Here is a 23825-nt window from a genome sequence, read left to right as displayed (position 1 = left end):
ATTATTCTCCTTAGTTATGAATATGCTTTAAATTGGTCATAATAAAAGTTTTAAAAAGATAGCTGCCCGATGCAAACTATTACACATACTTTACAACAAGGATAAACAACAAGGTCCTGAGATTGGATCAAGATGGCAGAGGAGTAGGACGTGGAGTTTACCTTCTCCCACAGATACATCAAAAATACATCTACAGGGACTTCCCTTGTGGTCCAGTGGTTAAGACTCCGTGCTTCCACTGCAGGGGGCATGGGTTCCATCCCTGGTTGGGGAACTAAGATCCCACATGCCGCACAGCCAAAAAAAAAAAAAAAAAAAAAATTGACATGTGCAAGGATTCTCACAGAACATCTACTGAACTCTGGCAGAAGATACCAGACTTCCAAACGGGCAAGAAAATCTTCATGTAACTGGGTAGGACAAAAGAAAAAAGAAAAAGAATAAAACAGAGAGAACAAGGTCCTACTGCATAGCACAGGGAACTACATTCAACATCCTGTGATAAACCATAACGGAAAATAATTTTTTTTTAAATATTTATTTATTTATTTAGTTGCACTGGGTCTTAGTTGGAGCAGGAGGGCTCCTTAGTTGCAGCTCGCTGGCTCCTTAGTTGTGTCATGCAAACTCTCAGTTGTGGCAATGTGTGTGGGATCTAGTTCCCCGACCAGGGATCGAACCTGGGCCCCCTGCACTGGGAGCATGGAGTCTTAACCACTGTGCCACCAGGGAAGCCCCGGAAAATAATTTTTTTAAAAAAAGAATGCAAAAAACGAGTAACTGCCCAAGAACAAGCCAAGATAATTTTGAGAAAAGAATGAGGAGAGACTTGCCCTATCAACTATCAAAATATATTCTAGTGGCAATGACTTTCCAAATTACCAGGTTAGATCGTGCAGCTATTCCCATTGGGAATGGTTACTCACTGCAGCAGCCCAGGGTATGGCAAAGGATTAGAAATGATTACATGAACAAATGCCGATGACATTTGAATGATGAGCTACAACACAACCATAAAATAGAAAGAGAAAACAGTTTGCCTCCAAGGCTTATTATGTGGGAAAAAATAGAAAAGATACAGGCTAGAGCTCTATATAGCAGCACATACTATTATTTTTGCGAAAGATGGGGAAATGTAATATGTGCACAGATTTCCTTGTATCTGGATAAAATGTCTCTAGAAGCCAAAACAGGAAACCAGATAACATTAGTTGTCTCCAGGGGAGGTGACAGCGGTGGCTGATGGACAGAGGAGGGAAACATTTCACTGCCTATGGCAATATCTACCAAAAAAAAAAAAAGGAAGGTTTACAATTATAATGAATATTTAATTTTAAAAACTGTTATAAAAAGCAAGTATCACTAGAATAGTGTGAAACTGACCAGTCAGGAGGGCTGCAATGCACAGGGTCTTAGGAAATCCCATGGGAAAGAAATCTAACTGCCTTTCACAATGTGGCAGACCCATCTCAAGTATACCTGTTAAGCAGAAACACGTTGGCAAACACCAGATTAACAATAATATCAAATGTTTATTGAGCAGTTGTTTGCATATCTCTCTGCTAAGCATTTGAAAGATACGACCTCATTAGCTCTTTTATTTTTTAATTATTTATTTGTTTTTATTTTTGGCTGTGTTGGGTCTTCGGTGCTGTGCACAGGCTTTCTCTAGTTGCAGCGAGTGGGGGCTACTCTTTGTTGCAATGCGTGGCCTTCTCATTGTCGTGGCTCCTCTTGTTGCAGGGCATGGGCTCTAGATGAGCAGGCTTCAGTAGTTGTGGCATACAGGCTCTAGAGTGCAGGCTCAGTAGCTGTGATGCATGGGCTTAGTTGCTCTGCAGCATGTGTGATCTTCCCGGGCCAGGGATCAAACCTGTGTCCCCTGCATTGGCATGCAGTTCTTAACCACTGCGCCACCAGGGAAGCCCTCATTAGCTCTTGACATTAATCCTACAAGGCAGCAAGCATGACCATCCCAAGTTCATAGTTGAGAGCTAAGGCCCAGAGAGGGGAAGCCACTTGCCTGAGGTCACACAGCGAGAAAAAGGTGAAACTGGCAATCTTATTTACATGGCATGTGGTCCTCCAGGTCCTTTGTTGATATATTTAACATATATCTTGAGGGCCTTCTGTGTTCCAGGCATTGGTCTAATTGCTGGCTGGTGATTTAGAGGTGAGCAAAGGTTCAATAGTTCAATCTGACTTCTGCAATGAGTGTCTTGCTCTAGCTGTAGTCCCCAGGAGAGTGGACACTTGCTGAAGAAGGGCCCAAGGACCATGCCTCTAGCAGAGGAAATATGAGTTTTTAACCAGTTAGGGGAGATAGTGGGCTCCAAGGGCAGGAGCTGGGGGAAGATAAAAAGATCAGATTCAAGGGCCTGGTTAGCTCCTTGCTTGTGCTGGGTCCCTCAGGAGCCTGTGTCAGGCTCATGATCTTGGACGGTTCTATGGTTTGAATGTTTCTGTCCCTTCAAAATCACTATGTTGAAATCCTAACACCCAACGTGATGGTATTAGGAGGTGCATAGGTCATGAGGGTGAAGCCCTCATGAATGTGATTAGTGCCCTTATAAAAGAGGCTCCAGAAAGATGCCTTGCCCCCTTGGACCTTGTGAGGACATAGTAAGAAGGCATAGGCTATGAACCAGTACGAGGGCTTTTGCCAAAATTCAATCATGCTGGTGCCTTGATCTTGACTTCCCAGCCTCCAGAACTGTGACAAATAAATTTCTGTTGTTTATAAGTCACCCAGTCTGTGGCGTTTTGTTATAGCAGCCCAAACAGACTAAGACAAGGAAAGTCAGTTCAGAGGGGTGGGGCCTCCAGACAGGGGTAAGGCACAGGGAGTCAGTGAGGCTGACCACCCCCTCTTGGGCTCCTCTTAGGGTGGGGAGCAGGAGGTCCTCTCTGTGGGTACCGTCTGCTCCAATCCCCCCAAGCAGAGCTGCTGGCAGGCTTCAGCAGACACTGAACACTGAGGGTGCCTGGCCTTGGTATTTCTCGTGGGCCGTTTTGAGGATGGGTATGAGGTTCTGGAAGGTCGGGCGGAATGAGGCCTCTGCTTTCCAGCAGTTCTTCATGAGGCAATAGATCTGGGGAAGGAAAAACTGAGGCTGTGATCTCTGCTCTCTCCCTGGTCCGATGGTGGGGGCACGGGGAAAAGGGAGGGTCTCACCTCACAGGGACATTTCTCTGGCTGTGGCAGCCTCTCCCCTCGTTCCAGCAGCTCAGTGAGCCTCAGCACTGTCATCTGCCCCTGGGTGAGGCCTATGAGCTCGATGAATTTCTACAGAAGAAACAGGACAAGCTCTTTTTAAGAGGCGGGGCTGCCTAGATAGAGGTCAAGAGTCTGAAGCTGGACGGCAGGAGTTCTAATGCCATCTCTACCACTTCTTAGCTGCACAACATTGGTCTTATGACTTCGCCTCTCTGGGCCTCAGTTCTCTCATCTGTAAAATGGGTGATAACATCTACCACCTGGGGTTATTGTGAAACTTAGATAAACTAATATTCATAGAGTAAGTCTGAATTAGGTGCTTGCTATTATTATTAAGCCTCAGCAAGTTGCTTTTGCCTGTTCAGAAAGCTTTTTTAAAAATTTTCCTATAAAGGCACTCTGATTGGCTTTGGGAATAAACCCCTAACATACTCTAGGCTCCTCCCCTCAGCCAAGGACTACACAGTGAGTGGCTCCCTGGAGGGCACGTGAGCCAAGCTGGGCCAATCAGAGAGTCCTGAATTATGTTGGAAAGAGAAAGACCCTCCTCCCCTCAGCTGGGTCCACTGTTGCCACAACAAAGGGAAGGCTTGCTTGAGAAATGCTACCAGTGGTTAAGACTCAGAGCTTCCACTGCAGGGGGCACAGGTTCGATCTCTGATCAGGGAAGTAGGATCCCACATGCCGCGTGGCACGGCGAAAAAAACAAAATGCTACCACGGAAAACAGCAGAGCTGAGAGATGGAGAAAATGCGATTCCTGATGGCATTTGAAGGTCTAGATCAAGCCATGTTCCCACGGTCCCCTTGGGGTTTGCAAATGGCAGAATAAGCCGTTCCTATTTGAGTGGGTTTCAGTCACAATCCAAGCCCTCTGCAGTGTAACTGGCCCACTTGACAGAATGCGACTGTGAGGCTCAGGTGGGTTAAGCTCTTGCTAGGGTGGGGGACCTGGGAACTGAATGCATGCCTCGCTAACTCCTCTAGTATGGGGTCGGGGTGCGGGCCTGGCTCTCACCGAGGGGGGGCTCTGGGTGGAGTCACAGTAGGTCAGCAGCTCATACATGGTGACCCCAAAGGACCACACGTCGGATGCATAGTAGAACTTACACTCCTTCAGGCACTCCGGGGCATACCTGGGGAGAGAGGGCACTCAGGCCTTGGGCCAGACCAAGCTGGAGTCCTTACCTGAGGCCTAGGAGCCCTGTGGTCCCAGTTAGGGCCCCACCCTTAAGGGGGGGGCAGTGTCACTTGACCCAGGCCCTGTCGTCTGAGACCCCAGCATCCACCTCCTCCACCCTGTCTGCTCCAGGTGACCCTGGCACCCCTCCCTCCGGCTGGGTCCCACTGGTTACCAGAACACAGGACTGTCCCCATCCTCGCGCACACAGTAGTACTCATGGCCTTCGGGCACGGCCTTGGCGAGGCCGAAGTCCCCAATCTTGACCAGCCTGTTGTTGTCCAGCAGCACGTTGCGTGCGGCCAGGTCTCGGTGCACGTAGTGCTGCGCGTGCAGGTAGGCCATACCCTGGGGGTGGGGCAAGTCAGGATCAGCGCGGGGGCAGGACCGGGCCTGAGAAGCAGTGACCAGGATGGCTGGGGGACAGTCAAGTTGGCGGGGACCAGGCGCGAGAACGGGCAGGAGGGCAGCTGGGGCTACAGCAAAAAGGGGCAGGGCGGGACAGCAGAGGCGGAGCCACATGGGGGGCGCCCTCGGGGCAGGGGGCGGGAGAATTGGGAGGGGGTGGGGGCCTGGGCCAGTGGGGGTGTGGGCAGGTGATCTGCTGAATGGACAAGGATGGAGGAGAGCAGGCCCAGGGGGGTCGGCAGGGGAGATAGGAAGCTCAGGCCAAGCCAAAGAAGGGGGCAGGTTCTGGGAGCAGGGGCAGGCAGGCCCACCTCGCAGATCTGCTGGGAGAAGAGCAGCAGCTGGGCCAGCCCGACACTGTGCCGGGGCAGGTAGTCTCGGAGGCTGCCCAGGGGCACGTACTCCATGACCAGCTGTAACGACTTCTCGCCTGACACCGGAGAGGAGCGGCCCGTAAGGGTGGTAGAGACCTGGACCACAGGCTGCCCACCCTGCACCCCCTATCCCAAGGCGGGGAGGGAAAACCAAGATCCATCCACACTAGGACCAGTCCTCAGGTGGGGCGGACCCATCCTGAACCCGTCCACAGGCAAGGGAGCTGACGGTGGCTCCCACACATCCTGGCCCCAGCAGAGCGCCTAAGGATGGAAAGGAGGCAGCCAGGCCTCGCCCACCTTGGTGTCTGCAAACTGCATCCTCCAACCTGGGACTGAGAGGCTCTAATTGGCCAGGTCCTTCTGGCCCCGCTCACCAAGCCACACCCAAGACACAGCCCCGCCCTGTTACATCTCTAGGCCCCGCCCACCTTGGTCCTCGCAGCAGCCCTTGTACTTGACAATGTGCTCGTGGTAGAGTGTGCGCAAGATTTCGATCTCTCGCCTCCAGCCTGTACGGAGCTGGGGACCGCAGCCTGCCTTGAGGGCCTTCACGGCCACCATCTCACCAGTGCCGTCATTGGTTGGATCGTAGCAGTACAGACTGACCTTTCCGAAGTGACCCTGGCCGGAGCGTGTGGGAGCGTCAGCCCCACCCCCAGATCCCCAGGCCCCACCTCCAGGCAGGTTTGTTTGGAAAATCCAAGGCCCCACCTACTTCATGTGGATGGGTCCCCTTGGGACCGAGGCCTCCCTTTCAATTCCCCGGGGCCTCCCTTGAAGCTGAGAGTCTCTAAGGCCAGGGCCTTCGAGCAGCCCATGCCCTGCCCCCGGTCCTCCAGGCCTCGCCCTTACCTCACCCAGATCCCGGATCTTTTTCAAATAGCGCTTGTGGAAAACCGTAGGATCTGACGCCGGTGAGTCCGGGTTCACAGACAAGACATCAACGAGATCTGGAAGAGCTACAGTGGGTGAGTCTGGAACACAGCCCTTTCCCCAAAAGGGTCCACACTTGGGGACACAGAAAGCCAGCTACTGCTATCCCCAGCATCCGATCCCAGAGATAAGGAAACTTTTTTGTTGTTGTTGTTGTTGCAAGGGCTGGAAAATGCCACTTCTTGTCCAAAACACAGAGTTGGCTGCACCATAACCAACACCTGGGATGTTCTGAGATAGGGTAAAGGGCACAAACTTTTCATTAATAACCAAAAAATCTGCCAGGGTCTAATTCATCCAAAGAAGCTGTGGCTCTCCCCAAGCAAAACATAAAGGAGAGCTTGGGGCTTCCCCTCCCCCTTACTCAAGTGAATTAGAAACCAGCACACACCCTAAGCCACCCTATTAAGTACAGAGACTTGGGTGCACCATGCCTGAGTCAGCAGGGATCCCAGCCCCTCCCCCTCTCCAGGGTCCCCGTCCTGGAGTGATGCTCACTTTGGGGCTGCAGCTGAGTGAGGTCACGCAGGATGGTGCGGAAGGATGGCCGCTGGGCTGGCTCATAGGTCAGGCACTGGCTGGTGAGTATGGCCAGCTCTGGGCACGAGGGCTCAGGCAGCTTGTGCTGCTTCTGGTAGAAGCGCTCTTTCTGTTGGAGAGGGGACCGGAAGGAGTCAGTGTACACCCTCAGTCCCCTTCCCCAAGAGGCAGAGTCAAGTCTTCAGAGCAGGGCTAGACCAGCCAGGTCCTCGTTCTTGTCATTCCCATTTTACAGATGAGGCCACTGAGCCTCGGCAATGGGATGCAGACTTGCCCACCACCGCAGAGTCAGGATTGGAACCCAAGTAGAGCAGACTGTGCTGTGCTGGAGCATCTCACACTTGGCCCTTCCTGCCCTGCCTTCCACCCACCTCTGCTCCCAGGACACTTTTGCATACTGCAGCTCCCTGAATGCCCCAAAGCCTCCTGGCCTTTGCATAGGCTGTGTCCACCACCTAGGCTGCTCTTCCTAGCCTGGGACACTGATATTTCTGCACTTAGATTAAAACCTCCTCTGGGAAGCCCTGCCCCATCCCTCAGCTGGGTCAGGGGCATCCTCTGGGTCCCCTTCCTCCCGACAGCCTGTGCCTCCCCCTTGATGCCCTGGTCACTCTGCCTAAAGCATGTGATCTATTTGCTTTGTGCCATAACGACCTTATGAGGTTGGGACTGCAGTTCACTGCAACTGACAGATGACCTGATGGAGCCCCAGAGAGATGAGGCTGCACAGCCAGAGGGGAGGCAGCTCTGGACCCTGAATGTACCCTCTGGACTCCTTGGCGGTGCCAGCCCTCTTTGTGGGAAGGGTCCAGGGGTCCCCTGGACATACCTCGGAGGGGCTGCGGCCCTGCAGGGGGGCCTCCCCATCGAAGCAGATCTCCAAGAGGGTGGCACCAAAGCCCCACTTGTCGGCTGCAGTGCTTAGGCTGTTGGCTCCACCGGACAGGCACTCAGGGGCTGTCCAGGGGATCCTCTCTACCCGTTCTGGGGGCCAGAGTCAGAGGTCAGCAAGGTAAAAGGAGTGGGGGAAGCCCGCCCCTGTACCCAGCCCTGCCTGCGTCCTCACCCTCCCTGGAGAGGGCGCTCAGGCCCACACCGGGGTCACTCAGCTTGATGAAGGGGCTGGTGCCCTCCGCCAGCCCCAGCCGTGCCAGGAGGATGTTCCGGCCACACACGTTGCTGTGAACCAGGCTCTTGTCTTCCTGGGGTAAGGGGGAAAGGGGGCGTGGCCACTGGGGGCTGTAGACCCCACCCCTACCCCGTCCCACATGGTCCCCCCAGGGACAGCCCAAGTGAAAAAGACAATCATGGTCATTATGGAGATGCCAGTCCACTGTCATACTGACAAGGCAGCACTGGGTCTCCAGTGGGTCCCTCCTGTTTTCCCAGTGCTGGTGGCCAAGGCTCTCAGCCAGGGACAAAAGGCCAGAGGACCCTACTGCGGTCCTCAAACCATGAAAGGCATGCTCCTTCCCCAGGGCCTTTGCACTGGCTGTCCCCTCTGCCTGGAATGGACTTCTCCCAGATACACTCACAACTACCTGCCTCTCCCCCCACCCCATGTCACCTCCAGGTCACCTTAGTGAGGCCTTCCCCAACCCACCTGTTTAAGACGTCACCTATTCCCCAAACGGTGTCAAATCCTCATCTCCACCTCTGCTTTTTTCCCCACAGTTCTTGCTACTTTCTGGCATATTATGTAATGTAATGTACTAATTATTATTTCTCGTTTGTCCCTCCCAACTAAAATGCCAGCTCCCCAAGGACAGAAACTTCTGTCTGTTTTGTTCTCTGTTGGGTCCCCAGGGCCTAGGACAGAGCCCAGCACACAGGGGGTGTTCTGGAAACTGGGGTGACTGGACCAGGAAGGGCTGGGGAACAAATGGCAAGAGTGACAGAGGCGACTGCCACAGGGCCTTGGACACCAAGTGGAGGAGGTGGGAAGAGATGGGAGCCACAGGGGTGCGTGAGCAGAGGAGGTTCATGGGAAGATCCAGTGCGTGGATGGATGCGTTCAGGCCTCCATACGCAACGTGGGGGCTGCCCTGGCCCTCCCCACCCACGCAGGCCCCGCCCGCAGACCACGCACCAGGTAGCTGAGGGCACTGGCCAACTGCTGGGCCACTGCCAGCTTCCAGGCCAGGGTCACGTGGCCCCTCTCCCGCCGCAGCCACACGTCCAGGGGCCCGTGTTCCACGTACTCCGTCACCATGATGTCTGCAAAGGCCCAGCCACTGCAAGTGCTGCCCACCAGCTTACCCTCCAGGGTGCCAGGGGGCAGGACTGGGGGGGGCGCTGGGATTGTAGGTGGGGAAGGTGTCGGGCAAGGGTGTGGGGGAAGCTCGGGAGCAACTCTGGGGAGAGGAGGAATGCAGTACAGAGGGCCGGCGGAGGTGGGTGCAGGGTGAGGCCGAGCTGAATGCTGGCATGTGGGTCCAGGGTGGGGCTGGGGTAGAGAGGAGGCTTCGAGTGAGTGACAAAGGTCAGGACGGGACTGGGGAACCTGGGGGAGGGTGCAGACGAATGGAGGGAGTGGAGCTGGAGGTTGGGATCCCACAGGGCTGGGGGTGCCTGTGCAGTGAGAGGTGTGCAGGGTCGGCACGTAGGCCAGCGTTGCGGGGAAAGCAGGAGAGATGGACACGTGGCTGGACACGTGGCGCTGAGGTCAGCGGGTCTGGGGCTGGCCATGGGCGCCCTGTACAAGGAGGTACACACAGAGTAGCGGGAGTGGGGGGGAGGATCAGGGTGGCCAACAAGGCTGGGGTCTGCATGCTGTCACGGTATTGAGGGGGTCAGAGGATACACAGGGGCTGGATTGTAAAGGTGTTTGGGTGGTAGATGGAGCTAGGGATGCAGTCTGGAGTCGGGGTGTAGATAGACGGTTGGGGTATAGCCAGGGATCAGGGAGCTGCTAAGGGTCATGGTGTGGACAGGGTTTAGGCTGGATGTGAGAGTCGATGGGCACAAGCTGGGGTGCGTTTAGGGGTCGGGGTGTAGGTCAAAGGTCAGTGTGTAGTCAGGGATAAGGATGCAGGTCAAGAGTATAAGTGGGGTCGGGCTGTAAATGGGGCAGAGTGGGGTGGGGTGTGTGTGTGTGTTGGGGGTGGGGCAGGGCCCACTCACTCTCGGAGCCGTGCACGTAGATGCCGTGCACGAAGACCAGGTGCACGTGGGAGACCTGGCTCATGAGGCTGGCTGTCTCGTAGAAGGCCTGTGGGGACGGGGCAGGTTAGGGGGCTGCAGGCCCTGACCCTGACCCTCTTCACCCTGCCCCCCATCCCCTGGCCATGCTCACTCACCAGGGCGATGTCATGGTGACTGGGATCTAGCACCTTGAGTACCACTCGCAGCTCCTGTTCACAGCCCGCCCCAGGCATGGGGGGGTCCCCGCCATCCATCTTGTCCTCCTCGGGGCCTCCGCCCCCCACTCGCAAGAGGCCCTCATACACGTTGGTCCTTGTGCCCTGGCCCAAGTGGGACAGCTGGGGGGACATGGTGTGGAAGATCTCCATGACAATGGCTCCAGGCTGCCTCCCTGGTGCCCCACGCCTGCAGGGGCCACCCCTGCACCACGCACCTGGGTGATGTCTTCCTGGCAGACCCGGTGGAAGCTGAGATGGCTGAGGTTGAGCGGCCTGCTGCTGGCCCGAGGTCCCCGCGTGACGATGAGGTTGGAGATCTCTGGGGATGGAAGTAGTCCCTGAAGGTTGGCACGGAGGGAAGAGGCCCCCCACCCCGAGCCCCATGGCACCCCCATCTTGGTACCTCCCGGCCGTGGCAGGCAGCAGTGGCGCAGGGAAAAGCAGTCATCGCCGGCCCGCAAGGAGCAGCCCTGCAGGGCAACCCGCAGCTCACGCACGCTGGAGAAGGACCGGTCCCAGCCCTCCAGTGCGACAGTCCCAGCCTGCAGCTCGATGGGGAACTTCCGTAGGTGTAAGCCCTTCACGCCAGGTGCCTGGAGCGGGTGGCAGCAGGGGTGAGGGCGGTGAGCAGGGGTCCAGGCAGGGAGCACGCCCAGCCCCAGCCCAGGACCCCCGCCCCAGGCCCACCTGGTTGCGCTGGGCCACCGTGAGGATAAGGCGGTGGAGGTGGCTGGTGCTCCAGTGGATGAGGTAGAGGCCGTCCTCGGGCTGCAGCCTGGCTAGCACAAATGGCTCCCTGGGCGGGTGGGGGCACAAAGGGGCACCGTCAGGGCACCTGGGGGCACTGCTGGACCCACACCTGACAACAAGGACACACAAAACCTGCCCAGCGGGTCACACTCCCAGCTGGGATAAATGTCAGACACAGCTTATGTGGTGACACTGTGTCTGAACACACACATGCAGGTAACCCTGTCCCATGCATGAAAACTCACACACAGACACAGGTACTGGAACAGGCACACGCTCGTGCCTAACAACTGTGGACACCATGGCCGACAAGATCACACACACACACACACACACACTCACACAGGAAACAGCCATCAGATGCCAAATGGGCACACACCCAGCCATAGACACTGCCACTCCCAGGGTGACGCACAATGCACAGTCTGTCACACACCGAAAGGAAAAGATCACAGACAGAGGACTTCCCTGGTGGTCCAGTGGTTAAGACTCCACGCTTCCACTGCAGGGGGTGCAGGTTCAATCCCTGGTCGGGGAACTAAGATCTCGCATGCCACGCAGTGCAGCCGAAAAAAAAAAAGAAAAAAAATGTATGAAAGGGCTTCCCTGGTGGCGCAGTGGTTGAGAGTCCGCCTGCCGATGCAGGGGACTCGGGTTCGTGCCCCAGTCCGGGAAGATCCCACATGCCGCAGAGCGGCTAGGCCTGTGAGCCATGGCCGCTGAGCCTGCGGGTCCGGAGGCTGTGCTCTGCAACGTGAGAGGCCACAACAGTGAGAGGCCTGCGTACCGCGAAAAAAAAAAAAAAAAGTATGAAAGATCACAGACACAGCCGCTGTGTAACATAACAGCACAGGGGCACTGGCATCCCAGACCCAGAGGTGACGACTGCCATAAGCACAATCAGGTACTACAAGGTGACACGGCCACACAGACTGACAGTTACATCTGTGGTGCCATAGACTGAATGTCTGTGTCCCCCCAAAATTCCTATGTTGAAGCCCTAACCCCCGACCAAGGTGATGGCATTAAGAGGTGGGTCTTGGGGAGGTGATTAAGTCATGAGAATGGAGCCCTCACGAATGGGATTAGTGACTTATCAAATGGACCCCAGGGACTCCCCTGGTGGCGCAGTGGCTAAGAATCCGCCGGCCAATGCAGCAGACACCGGTTCGAGCCCTGGTCCAGGAAGATCCCACATGCCATGGAACAACGAAGCCCGTGTGCCACAACTACTGAGCTTGTGCTCTAGAGCCCATGAACCACAACTACTGAAACCTGAGCGCCACAACTACTGAAGCCCGTGTGCCTAGAGCCCATGCTCCACAACAAGAGAAGCCACTGCAGTGAGAAGCCAGGGCACTGCAACGAAGACCCAACGCAGCCAAAAAATAAATTAAATAAATATATTAATTTAAATAAATAAATACAAAAATAAAATGGACCCCAGAGATCTCGCTCACCCCTTCCACCATATGAGGACACAGCCAGAAGACTGAATTTTGGTTATGTAACAGGAGGTGGGGCTCTCACCAGACACTGGATCTGCCAACACCTTGAACTTGGACTTCTAGCCTGCAGAACTGTGAGAAATAAGTGTCTGTGGCTTCTAAGCCACCCAGTCATTGGCATTCTGTTACAGCAGCCCGAATGGACTAAGACACATGCTGACATGGCCCATAGACCCCGTACGGTCACAGCCCTTGAGAGGTGAAACGACCGCTTCACCCTCCTCTGGTGTAGAGACTAGGCTTGGAAGGGTGAGACCTCTTAGACTGACCCAGGGGCCGGTCCAAGTGTCACAGATAGGACAGGGGATACCCAGGCACAGTGCCAATGACCAGATGAGCTGATAGTCACAAACCCCAACCCGGCAGGATACAGGACGGCCACACACACCCGATGACCACATAAGCCCTGACACTTCTCATTCTCAGCCCCACACGTCCAAGCAGGAGTGCTCAGACAGTGATCCACAAGTACCAGGACAGACACATGCCTGCAGGGGTGTAAACACCCACACATATATCTGAACAGCCACCAGCATTTGGACAACGCATAGCCCAGCAAAACTCACCAGCCCTGTCACGTGCAAAAACACACACTGACAATTTAAAACGCAGTTGGAGGACTTCCCTGGTGGTCCAGTGGTTAGACTCCGAGATTCCACTGCAGGGGGCACGGATTCCATCACTGGCCAGGGAACTAAGATCCCGCATGCCCCGTGGCGTGGCCAAACCACCACCACCACCAACGAAACCAAACAAAACGCACTCACCAGAGTAGTGACACAGCTGCATGCCAAATGGGCCGTTAAACATCCAGACATGCACGGTGACAGTCCCAAACCCAGGCACTCTCAGCATGACACACCATCCATGCCGTTACAGGTGCCCTTTCTCCCCCCCCAACCCCTGGTTGCACACATGCACGCGTCGCACAGGCACCCACATGAGCACCCACTGACGTGAATGCATGAACAATGCAGTATGAGCAAATCCTTGCACATGTACACGCATGCACACACAGACACGTGTGCACACGAGACACGAATGCTCCCACACACGTGCATGCACACCCACCCACACTCACAGGCACACACACTGACATGCACACACTGAGACATGGATGCTTGCACACACATGTGCACTCATACACATGGGTGAACACACAGGCCTTCACACCCTAAGACATACATGCACACACTAAGACACCGACATGCACACACCTCATTCAAACCCCACAGTCCCTAGAGCTCACTGCCCAGTTCAGTCACCACCACGCAGCCCACCCGCCCTTCCCCGGCACTCACAGCAGGGGTCCGTGGATACCGTCCTGGATACTCATCACCAGCCGTGGGGGAGCCACCTCATGGCATAGGTAGTGGCTCGAGTCGGCCGTCAGGCGGAAGTAGCCATCCACCAGTGACACCAAGGACAGGGCCGCAGCCCGGGAAGGCAGGGTCAACTCCTGCAGGCCGGGGGGCGGTGGTGGGGAGGACAACATCAGGCAGATGTCACAGGCTAGAGGCTCCCACCACCCCCCAACCCTCCCCCCACGGCCAGCCCGGCCCCCCGTCCCGGGCCCCACCAGGCACTTGTTGTCCTGACAATGAATGCTGACGCAGCGTTCTTTCAGCACCACGTGGGTGATGTCCTGGAAGTCGCAGAAGTAGGCCCATGGGGCCTCCTGAGGTCTGTGCACTGGCTGGTTGCCCACCTCCCGGGCCTTGGCTTTCTTCCCAGATGGGCCAGCATGGGGCATCCTTCTGCCGCCACCACCACCACCAGCACTGGGAGTCTGGAAACCAGCACGTGGGGCAGGTGAATGGAGCAGGGCAGTGCCTGTTTAGTCCCACTGCACCTTTCCCCGGGGAAGAGGCGGAAGCTGGAGGGACCAGGCATCCCCCCCCCAAGAACCCCAGTGTCACAGGCTGGACAGGAGACCCACCCAGAGAGATACACATGCCAGAAACTGGAACTTCAGGGAGAGTAGAATGGAGGTTCCTCACCCTCTCAGCCCCAGATGCCAGACCCCAGAAATCAGGTCCCCAGGGGGGCAGGCAGACAGAGGACACTCCCCAAGAAACAGACCCCCAGGGACTTCTCTGGCAGTCCAGTGGTTAAGACTCCACTCTTCCAATGCAAGGGGCACAGGTTCGATCCCTGGTCGGGGAACTAAGATCCCACATGCCACGCCGCGTGACCAAAAAAAACAAAACAAAAAACCAAACCAAAACAGAAAAAGGAACAGACTCCCAGGCACAGACTGACACACCCCAGAGGCACGTGGGGGAGAACCACCTTCGGGGGCCAAGGCCAAGGCTGAGCAAGAGCGCGCCACCCCCAGCTGCCCTGAACTGCCAGATGGAAGAGGCGCCCCACTCACCACTGCCTGTACCAGCCGCCACTGGATGCCATCGGTGCCCGACACCAGCACCTCGTGGGTGGGGGGTCTGGCGGCAGACTCGGGCCCGGGGTCGGGAGGGGCCTGTCCGCCATCCCGGATGTAGCAGGGCTCCCCCTCGGCCTGGGCCAGTAGCTCCAGGTGGCACACGGGCACGCGCTCTGTGCCGAAGCGGGGCGCCAGCCGCTCGAGTGTGGCCAGGTACTTCACCATGACAACCTGCTGGGAGAGGCAGCCCGGCTGGAAGGCCCGCAGGAACTTGCAGAAGATGCTCCGCAGTCGCAGCCGCGTCAGAGCATTGTGCTGCCGGATCTGCAGCCGGAAGGAGCGTGGGATGCAGTCCTTGAAGCTGTGGGGACGACCAGGAGGGGGCAGTCAGGGGCCGGGATTGCAGGCCTAGCTGGGTGACGTGGGGCAAGTGGCTTCATCTCTCTGAACATCAGCTGCCTCGTCTAGAAAACAGACAGGCTGCAACCTACATGTCCATCGACAGATGAATGGATAAAGATGTGGTATATATATACAATGGAATACTACTCAACCATAAAAAGGAATGAAATAATGCCATCTGCAGCAACATGGATACAACTAGAGATTGTCATACTGAGTGGAGTAAGTCAGGAGGAGAAAGACAAATACCATATGATAGCACTTATATGTGGAATCTAAAAGATGACACAAATGAACCTATCTACGAAACGGAAACAGAATCACAGACATAGAGAATAGACTGGTGGCTGCCAAGGGGGAGGAGGTTGGGGGACAGATGGAGTAGGAAGCTGGGGTTAGCAGATGTAAGCTTTTATGCATAGAACAGATAAACAACAAGGTCCTACTGTATAGCACAGAGAACTATATTCAATGTCCTATGATAAACCATAATGGAAAAGAGGATGAAAAAAACAAGAATGTATATATATGTATAACTGAATCACTTTGCTGTATAGCAGAAATTAACACAGCATTGTAAATCAGCTATATTTCAATTTTAAAGATATTAGGGGGGGCTTCCCTGGTATCATAGTGGTTAAGAATCCGCCTGCCAATGCAGGGGACACGGGTTCGAGCCCTGGTCCGGGAAGATTCCACATGCCTCGGAGCAACTAAGCCTTTGCGCCACAACTACTGAGCCTGTGCTCTAGAGCCCGCAAGCCACAACTACTGAGCCCATGCGCCACAAGTACTGAAGCGCAGGCGCCTAGAGCCCGTGCTCTGCAACAAGAGAAGCCACCACAATGAGAAGCCTGCACACCTCACCAAAGAGTAGCCCCCGCTTGCCACAACTAGAGCGAAAGCCTGCACGCAGCAACGAAGACCCAGCGCGGCCAAAAATTTAAAACATAAAAATAAAAAATATTAAAACTGAAAAAAAACCAAAAACAGGCAGGCTGTCATGAAGGTGGAAAGAGAATGCTATAAAGGGCCAGCACAGGGAGGTCAGGTGGTGTCTGGGCCCAGGGCCCTGGACTTTGGAGGAGACTATGGGTCGGAAATCCCAGCTCTTGGGCAACTTCCTTAAGCTCTAAAGGGCTCTGTCTTTTCATCTGTAAAATGGGATCAAACAGTGCCCACTTCTAGGGCTGATGAGAGAATCAGGACTATTGATTGGCATAAAATAAGGACTATGTGAGCATTGGCTATTATTATTATTGGAGAAGTCACTATTGTTTTGATCATTAATATGATTATCAATAAAAGGCACAGCTCTGGGAAGCCCCTCTGCTCTTCACAAAGCCATACCCTTCATCCCTTCTCCTGCCCTGCACCTGCGCACCAGCATAGCCCACTTAGATGACAGATTTCCAAGCCTCATCCTCCATGTCCCAAGCCACCTCTTCCAACCTTTGAATACAAAGATCCTAAAGGTCAAGGTCCTAGCTGCCTTCTGCCCCCACTTCCAAGCTTTCCAGGGCTCCCTAGTGCCCTCAGGGAAAAAGGTTCCCTGACTAGTGCCTGGCCGTCTCCTGCACTTGGACAATCACATTCCGAGTTCAGTTCCTCTGGAAATTGGGCCTTTGTCACCTCCTGCCTCTGGGCCTTTGTATTTGCTGTTCCCTCTCCCTCGAATGCTTGGCCAAAGCAATCTACATCTGGATAAAGCCAACTCAACCTTCAGGTCTTAGCAGAAATCACCTCCCCCCAGGAGCATCCTCTGATCTCCAGGCTGGATAGGGTCCCTCCTCTGGGCTTCCCAGCGTCCTGGGCTTCACTGTCATAGCCCTAGTCCTCCAGTGATAACACGACAGGGATTGAAAAATATGTGCTTTAAGAACTGCAAGTCCTGGGAAGTTCCCTGGCGGTCCAGTGGTTAGGACTCAGCGTGGGTTCAATCCCTGGTTGGGGAACTAAGATCCCATAAGCTGTGTGGCGTGGCCAAAAAAGAACTGCAGGCACTGAAAGACCCATTTCTCTTGCTGTCTCCTCCAGGCAGTGTGCCCTGATTGCCCCAGCCCTCACTGCAGTGGAGGCTAGCAGCTCTCCAGACTCCTGCCTCCTTTTTTCCCTTGAATTCTAGGGAGTCCTCCAAGCTCACCCTGCTCCAGTCACACTTCCTCCACCATATATCAAGCATGGTACAATCTTAGGGCCTTTGCACTGGCTGACCCCTCTGTGGAGAATTCTCATCTCCCAAATACCCACCTGGTTCCCACCTTCACTTCCTTCAGTTTTAATTTGAATGTCACCTTCTCAGTGAGGAATTCCCTGATGACCCAGTTTGTTTGTTTTATTTTTTTTATACAGCAGGTTCTTATGATGACCCAGTTTTAAATTGTACGCCCCTCATTCCCTGACACACCCCTTCTTCCTCTTTTCCTGCTTAATTTTCCCCATTGCACTTATCATCGTCTAAAACACTATACATTTTATTTTTGTATTTTGTTTATTGCCCATCTCCTTCATCAGATGTGACCTCCAGGAGGGCAGGGATTTTTGTCTGTCCTGTTGACTGTTGTGTCCCCAACACCCAAAACTAGTACCAGGGACTTCCCTGGCAGTCCAGTGGTTAGAACTTAGTGCTTTCACTGTCAGGGCCCTGGGTTCAATGCCTGGTCAGGAAACTAAGATCCTATAAGACGCTCAGCACGGCCGGAAGAAAAAAAAACTAGTATAAGCATACAGTAGGCGCTCGATAAATGTTTGTTGAATGAATGAAGGCATGACAGTATGCAAGGTCTACCCTGGCCACCAGATGCCTGGGCATGTCCACCCACCTATGCAGTGTTCCCACCTCATTCTCAGATACCTGATCTTCTTGGCCACCTTCTCAAGGGGGACACCATGGCAGAGAGCAAGGTGGCAGAGGTGCAAAAAGGCCATGCCTAGGCTCTCGTTCTGAAAGTGATGGATCTCCTCCTCGCTTGACAACTCCCACAGCGATGCCACGTCATTTACAAACTCATGCTTGCCCTGGGGATGGGGAATCAGGCAGAAAGGGAGGCATGAGAACCTGTTCACTCCCCAGCTTCTGGTCACTTTGGGGAAGGGAAGGACCCCACATGTATGCCTCCTCTGTCCAACCCTATGCCTGTGACAGACATCACTAATCGATCACAGCACTCTTACCCCTACAACCCTGTCTCAAAACCCTTTGGTTCAGGCAGCCAAAGGATCCCAGATGGCATGAGTTGAAACCTACTAGCTATAGCAAATTGGGAGGGAAGTGAGGACTCCTAATTTGCAACCTCCCTCACAAACAGTCTCACCTCCCCAGCCCTGCTCACACCTGCTCAAAGAGGTACTCAAAGGAGGCAGGGTCCAGGAGTTGCACCCCCTGCTCTGCCTGTTCTGAGGAAGGCTCGGACCCTGGGGGACCGCAGCGGTACACAGCCGGCTCCTGGGGATGCATGCCATGCCAGTTCCGGAAATAAAACCTGCAGGAAGGGAGGGGGCGCAGCTGGGGTTTAGCACAGATTCAGACCAGGTCCAGGAAGGTGGGGACAGGGGAGGGAGGGAGGGGACAGAACGAAAGCCTTCCAAGGGGACTTCACCCACCTCATGCGGAAGTGCAGCATCAGGTTCGAGTCTCTGGACATATCCAGGACGTGGTTTGGAGGCAGCCAGACCTGGGCCTGGACATCGAAGAGGGCAAAAAGATTGAAGCAGGGTGGAGTGATGCCTGGACAGGGGAGAAATGAGTCAGGAGTTAGTGCCTGCTGCCGTTAGCCCTGTGGACCCCCAGACCCACCGTCTCCCTTCACAATCCCTCCCTGGGCCTCCTGCCTTGCCAACAGAGGACAATGCAATATGTAAACCATCCTGTGGCCTCACAGGAAAACTACATTTCCCAGCCTCCCTTGCAGCTAGGATGGAGGCATTGGGCTGGTTTTTGGCCAGTGGGATGTGGGCATAAGGGATGTACATTTTTCCAGGCCTAGAAATAAACTTTCCTGCCATCTTCGCTGCCCCAGGGATGTTGGAAACCCCTTATGCCTAGTGGTGAAGCTATAAGATAGAGGGGAACCATCTGACCTGCATGAGATTTTAGGTACATTTTCATTGTCTTAACCCAGTAGAATTGGGGGGGCTGCTTGTTACTACAGCAAAACCTATCATAGACTGACTAACACAGCTGTACGGACTGCTGGCACTTTGCCTGGTCTCTCTCTGAACTCCAGACCCAGAGAAATATCCAACTACCCCTTGGCTGTCTTCCTCTAGACATCTCGGGCCCCCTGAGATGTGCCTTGTTCCAAATAGATCTCATCTGAGGTCCCCAAACCTGCCCCCTCTCTGCCGGACTTCATCCTTGTCCTCAACTCGTCCCACCCCCTCCACATCAGATTGGTCACAAGTCCTGTACTTTCTGCATCCTCCATCTCTCTGGGATCTACTTACTTCCTTCAAATCCAAAACTCAGCCCTAGTTCAGCCTCCAAACTTACTGTCACTCCCCACACTGGATGCCCAAGCATCTATTTTTTATACACATCACTTAAAAATTGTATCTAAAATAGTTCAGAATTATTTATTTATTTTTATTTTTTTATTTTTAATTAAAAATTTCTTTCTTTCTTTGTTTTGGCTGTGCCGGGTCTTAGTTGCGGCATGAGGGCTCTTTAGTTGTGGCATGCAGACTCCTTAGTTGCAGCATGCATGCAGGATCTAGTTCCCCGACCAGGGATCAAACCCAGGCCCCCTGAATTGGGAGCACAGAGTCTTACTCACTGGACCACCAAGGAAGTCCTTCAGAATAATTTATAATCACCTAAGTACCAGCCACGAGAAGAAGAATAAAAACTGGCAAGTACAACTGAAGCCCCCACCTATATCCACCTCCTCTCCCCTCCCACAAAGAGGTAACCATTCTCCTGAACTAGAGTTTATCATTTTTATATTCTCTCTCACCTAGCTTTGAATGTTATAAATTCAAATGCGGTATTATACCATAGGTGTCCTGCAATTTGCTTTTTCATGCTATGATAGGTTTTAAGCTTCACACGTGATATATGTAACGTTGGTTAAATTCCTTTTTCCTGGATGTATAGTATTCCAGTGTTCAACCATACTGCAACTGATTTGTGCATTCTCCTATACACAGACTTTGAGATGGTCTCCTATTTTCACTAAGATAAATGAAGCCAATCTGAACATTCCTGTGCACATCTCCTGGAACACATGAGCTGAGTATCTGTAGAGTGCATATCTAGGAGTGGAACTGTGTGCCTTCAGGGAATGTACATTTCAACCATGTTAGACGATGCCAAATTGCTCTCCAAAATCATTGCATCCTGGAATTCCCTGGTGGTCCAGTGGTTAGTACTTGGTGCTTTCACTGCCGAGGGCACTGCTTAGTTCCCTAGTCAGGGAACTAAGATTCCACAAGCCGCATGGCGCAGCCAAAAAAAAAAAAAAAAAGAAAAGAATCATTGCATCCAAGTGCACTGCCCCCCAAAGAAGGAGCATGCCTCTCTATGAGACAACTTCCTAAAGAACCAATCTGTTTCACTCTCTGGCTTAAACTTCCATTGCTCCCCTTTGCCCCCTGAGAAAGCCCAACCCCCTCAGCACTGAATAACCATGACCTGGACCCAGACAATTATGCTCTGCTTTCAATTCCTACTTCCTCTTCCAAATTCTTGAAAACTATGCTCCAGTTACTCTTAAGATCTTTTGCTTCCTCAAAAAGATCAGGTTCTCTGGGTCCTTGGCCAGGCATGTTTCACACCACCCAGAAAACCAGTACTTCCTTAAGAATCTGCCATTGATGGGAAAGTACAAGGTGTTAGAGAAATCTACCAGAAGGCCCCCATCCAGTTGTGGGACAGGGGGTTTGAGAGGACGCCCTGGAGGAAAGGGCATGTAAGCAAAGTCCCCCTGGAGAGACCTTCTCCTCCGGCAGGAGAAATTAACTTTCAAGCACATGTGCTGCAGGCTCTCTCAACCATTCCATGCTTCACTACTGTTCCTGGGGAAAACTTTAAGCCCTGAACTCCTCCCTCTGGTGTTTAAAACACTGGCTGACTTCTGCCCCATCACCTCCTACTTGGAGGTCCTTACTCCCGCTCTCACCCACCACAGTCTGCTCCCCCTACAGCAGCCAGAGATCATCTGTGACACTTGTGTCCAATTACGTTCCTTCTTCACTCACAGTCCTCTGTAGCTCTCACCTCACTTGGAGTAAAATCCAAAGTCCTTCCTGAGGCCCAAGAGGCCCTGTACAACCTGTGCCATCACCTGCTTGCCCTCACCTATTCCTGTCTCCCCTTCACTCACTCGTCTACAGCCACACCAGCCTCCTCGCTGTTGCTGGCAAGTCCCCACCTCAGGGCCTTTGCACTTGCTGTTCCCGCTGTCTGGCGCCATCTTCCCCAAGATATACCTGTGGCTCAGTCCCTTATCTCCTCAAGTTTTAAATCTTTTACCATGATCTCTGGCCTCCTATACAGTTTTCTTATTTATTGTGTTTCTTGTTGATCCCTATTAGAATATCAGCTCTACAAATGTAGTAACTGGGGGCTGGCACACACTAGGTGCTCGCTCAATGTCCTCTGAATGAATGGGCAGACGACTGGATGGATGAGGCCCAGCAGCTGCCAGCACCTCCACCCCGCCATGGGGCTGATGCCCGGGACTCACCGACTTTGTGTGCAATGTGGAGGCAGACCTCCTCCGCAGTCAGTGTGGCCTCGCTGAAGGTGACCCAGGGCTCCCCGCCACCGGGGCCGGCCCAGTGCAGAAACACCTTCAGGCCTCCTCTGGTGGCCATGGGCTGAGCTCCATCCCCATCGGGCTTTCTGCCCCTGGTGGTGGCCCCCCAATGGCACAGAGGCATGCTCTTGACAGCTGGCTTGCCTAGGAAGGAACATCCTGTCAGCCCCAGGCCTCAGCCTGGAGGCCCCTTTGAGCACCTCAACCTTCCAACCATCCAGACTGAGGCTTGGGGGGAGGATTCTGGACCCCTGCTAGCTGTGCAAACTTAGGCACCCAATTCCCCTTCCTGAGCCCCAGTTTCCACAACCGTTTGATGGAGTTGGGGTATGTGTCCCCACCTACCAGATCAGTCATGAACAATAACACCACCAAACCCCTTTATTGGACAAATTCACCAATATAAAAATCTGCTCTGTCCAATAAATTTTTTTTAATCTGCTCTGAACCCACCTTTCCAAAATAACCAGGCAGACAGGGGTGGCCAGACACACCTGGGGGTGAATCCTGTGTCGACTCAGATGAGTCACTTAGCCATGCTGGGCCTCAGTTTCCCCATCTGGAAAATGGAGATGCTGAGAGTGTTGCCATGAAGAGATGGTTGTGAAGTTTCTACATTCTTTTTTTTTTAACTTTTAAACTAGAGTTGTAAGTGAATTACACACCACTGTCACCATATTACAGATAGGTAAGGACTTACTATTGCCATTTTGTTGTTTTCTGGTTGTTTTGTAGATCCATTGTTCCTTGTTTCTTATCCTGCTGTCTTTCTTTGTGTTTGGATGTAATTACTATAAGATTTTTCCTTTGTGGTTACCCTAAGTTTAATGTTATAAGTTTAAGACATTTTATGAGCCTTACATAACATACCTCACACTTGTAACGCCCTATTTTAAGCTAATAACAGCTTCACTTCAATAGGACTGGTAAACATTATACTTTTCATTCTCCTCCACCTCATATTTTGATTACTGCTGCTACACTTTACATGTTTTTTATATTGTGTAACTAAAACAGATGATTGTATTACGGTTATTTTTTCTACATCCTTTTTTTTTTAAACTAGAGTTGTAGATCAATTAGGTTGTGACGTTTCAACACAACTCTGCATGTCACACGTTCAGTACCTTGATACAGGCATGAAAAAATAACAAATATGATAAAAACAAGAATGAAGTCATTATTGGTTTTATCATCATAATCCTTTTTCTCTTTCAGGCCGAGATTCCTGCATACCACATCTACACCCACCAGCGACCCCAGTCCCTGCTGGCTCCCTGAGCGGAGAAGGGTCTGTGTTCAGCTCTTTCCCCAACAATCTGGAACTTTTCGAGAGCCAGGCCCAGGGCTCAGGCCTCCTAGGGTCTCCAGTATTTGCAGGGAGGGGCTATCAGCGATTCGACCGATGTTACTGATTTAAGACAGTGATGGGGGAAAAGAGAAGGTTGTAATAGCACAATGTCGGAGTCGTCAAGAATCAACTCCTCTCTGAACCTGTTTCCTCATTTAGAAAATGGGCATAAAACAGTCTCTCTCTCAAAGGGTTGTTGGGAGGCTTCAGTGAGGTGAGACAGGGAAAGGGCTCCGCACCGGGCCTGGCGTGCAATAAGAGCTTGATAAATGTTCGCTATTATTATCTTATTAACGTTCGAGATAAGATCGTGGGTATGGGGTTTTGCAGGTGCCCATCTCCTCCTTCCTCGTCCCCATTGGGCCCAGACCCAGCTTTGAAGATAAGGTCTGGGTGAGGTCCGCAGCCCCCGCCCCCCAACAGAAATCTCCAAACCCTGCTGGCAGGGGCGGGAACAGCGACATGTACCCACCGGGCATCAATCAGTCCCAAGGCAGTGTAGGGGCTTCTACCCACCTCCTGTAAAGGGCAGTCCCACCGGCCGCATCCTTCTTGATGACCTCCCGGGCGCGCCCCCTCCCGCCCCGCTCCAGACTCACCCTTTCCGGGGAACTGCGGCTCGAACCTGGGACCCCGCCCCGCCCAGCAGCCAGGGGC

General features: G+C 53.3%; 1 protein-coding gene across 2 annotated transcripts; it reads right to left on the bottom strand.

Moving 5' to 3' along the window:
• Positions 1 to 1512: 1512 nt before the first annotated feature.
• On the bottom strand, positions 1513 to 23761 carry TYK2 (tyrosine kinase 2). Of its 2 annotated transcripts, XM_081232095.1 has the most exons (26): positions 23685 to 23761; positions 22518 to 22635; positions 22271 to 22376; positions 21746 to 21961; positions 18663 to 18786; positions 18394 to 18541; positions 17914 to 18077; positions 14652 to 15018; positions 13854 to 14063; positions 13576 to 13733; positions 10704 to 10812; positions 10420 to 10609; positions 10232 to 10335; positions 9954 to 10136; positions 9778 to 9865; positions 8744 to 8871; positions 7721 to 7856; positions 7484 to 7638; positions 6613 to 6763; positions 6034 to 6131; positions 5610 to 5802; positions 5116 to 5234; positions 4572 to 4744; positions 4235 to 4352; positions 3176 to 3286; positions 1513 to 3092 (listed from the first exon to the last, which is right to left on the bottom strand). In XM_081232095.1, the coding sequence occupies exons 4-26, from the start codon at positions 21939 to 21941 to the stop codon at positions 2958 to 2960; spliced, it is 3558 nt and encodes a 1185-aa protein (XP_081088221.1). In that variant the 5' UTR covers positions 21942 to 21961; positions 22271 to 22376; positions 22518 to 22635; positions 23685 to 23761; the 3' UTR covers positions 1513 to 2957. The 2 variants fall into 2 exon arrangements, with proteins under 2 accessions (XP_081088221.1, XP_081088220.1); XM_081232094.1 differs by lacking the exons at positions 22271 to 22376; positions 22518 to 22635; positions 23685 to 23761 and having other exon boundaries at positions 6034 to 6140.
• Positions 23762 to 23825: the final 64 nt, after the last annotated feature.

Source organism: Mesoplodon bidens (assembly GCF_964165515.1).
Source record: "Mesoplodon bidens genome assembly, chromosome: 4".
NCBI classification, from domain to species: Eukaryota; Metazoa; Chordata; class Mammalia; order Artiodactyla; family Ziphiidae; genus Mesoplodon; species Mesoplodon bidens.
This window is presented reverse-complemented; position numbering and strand designations above follow the sequence as displayed.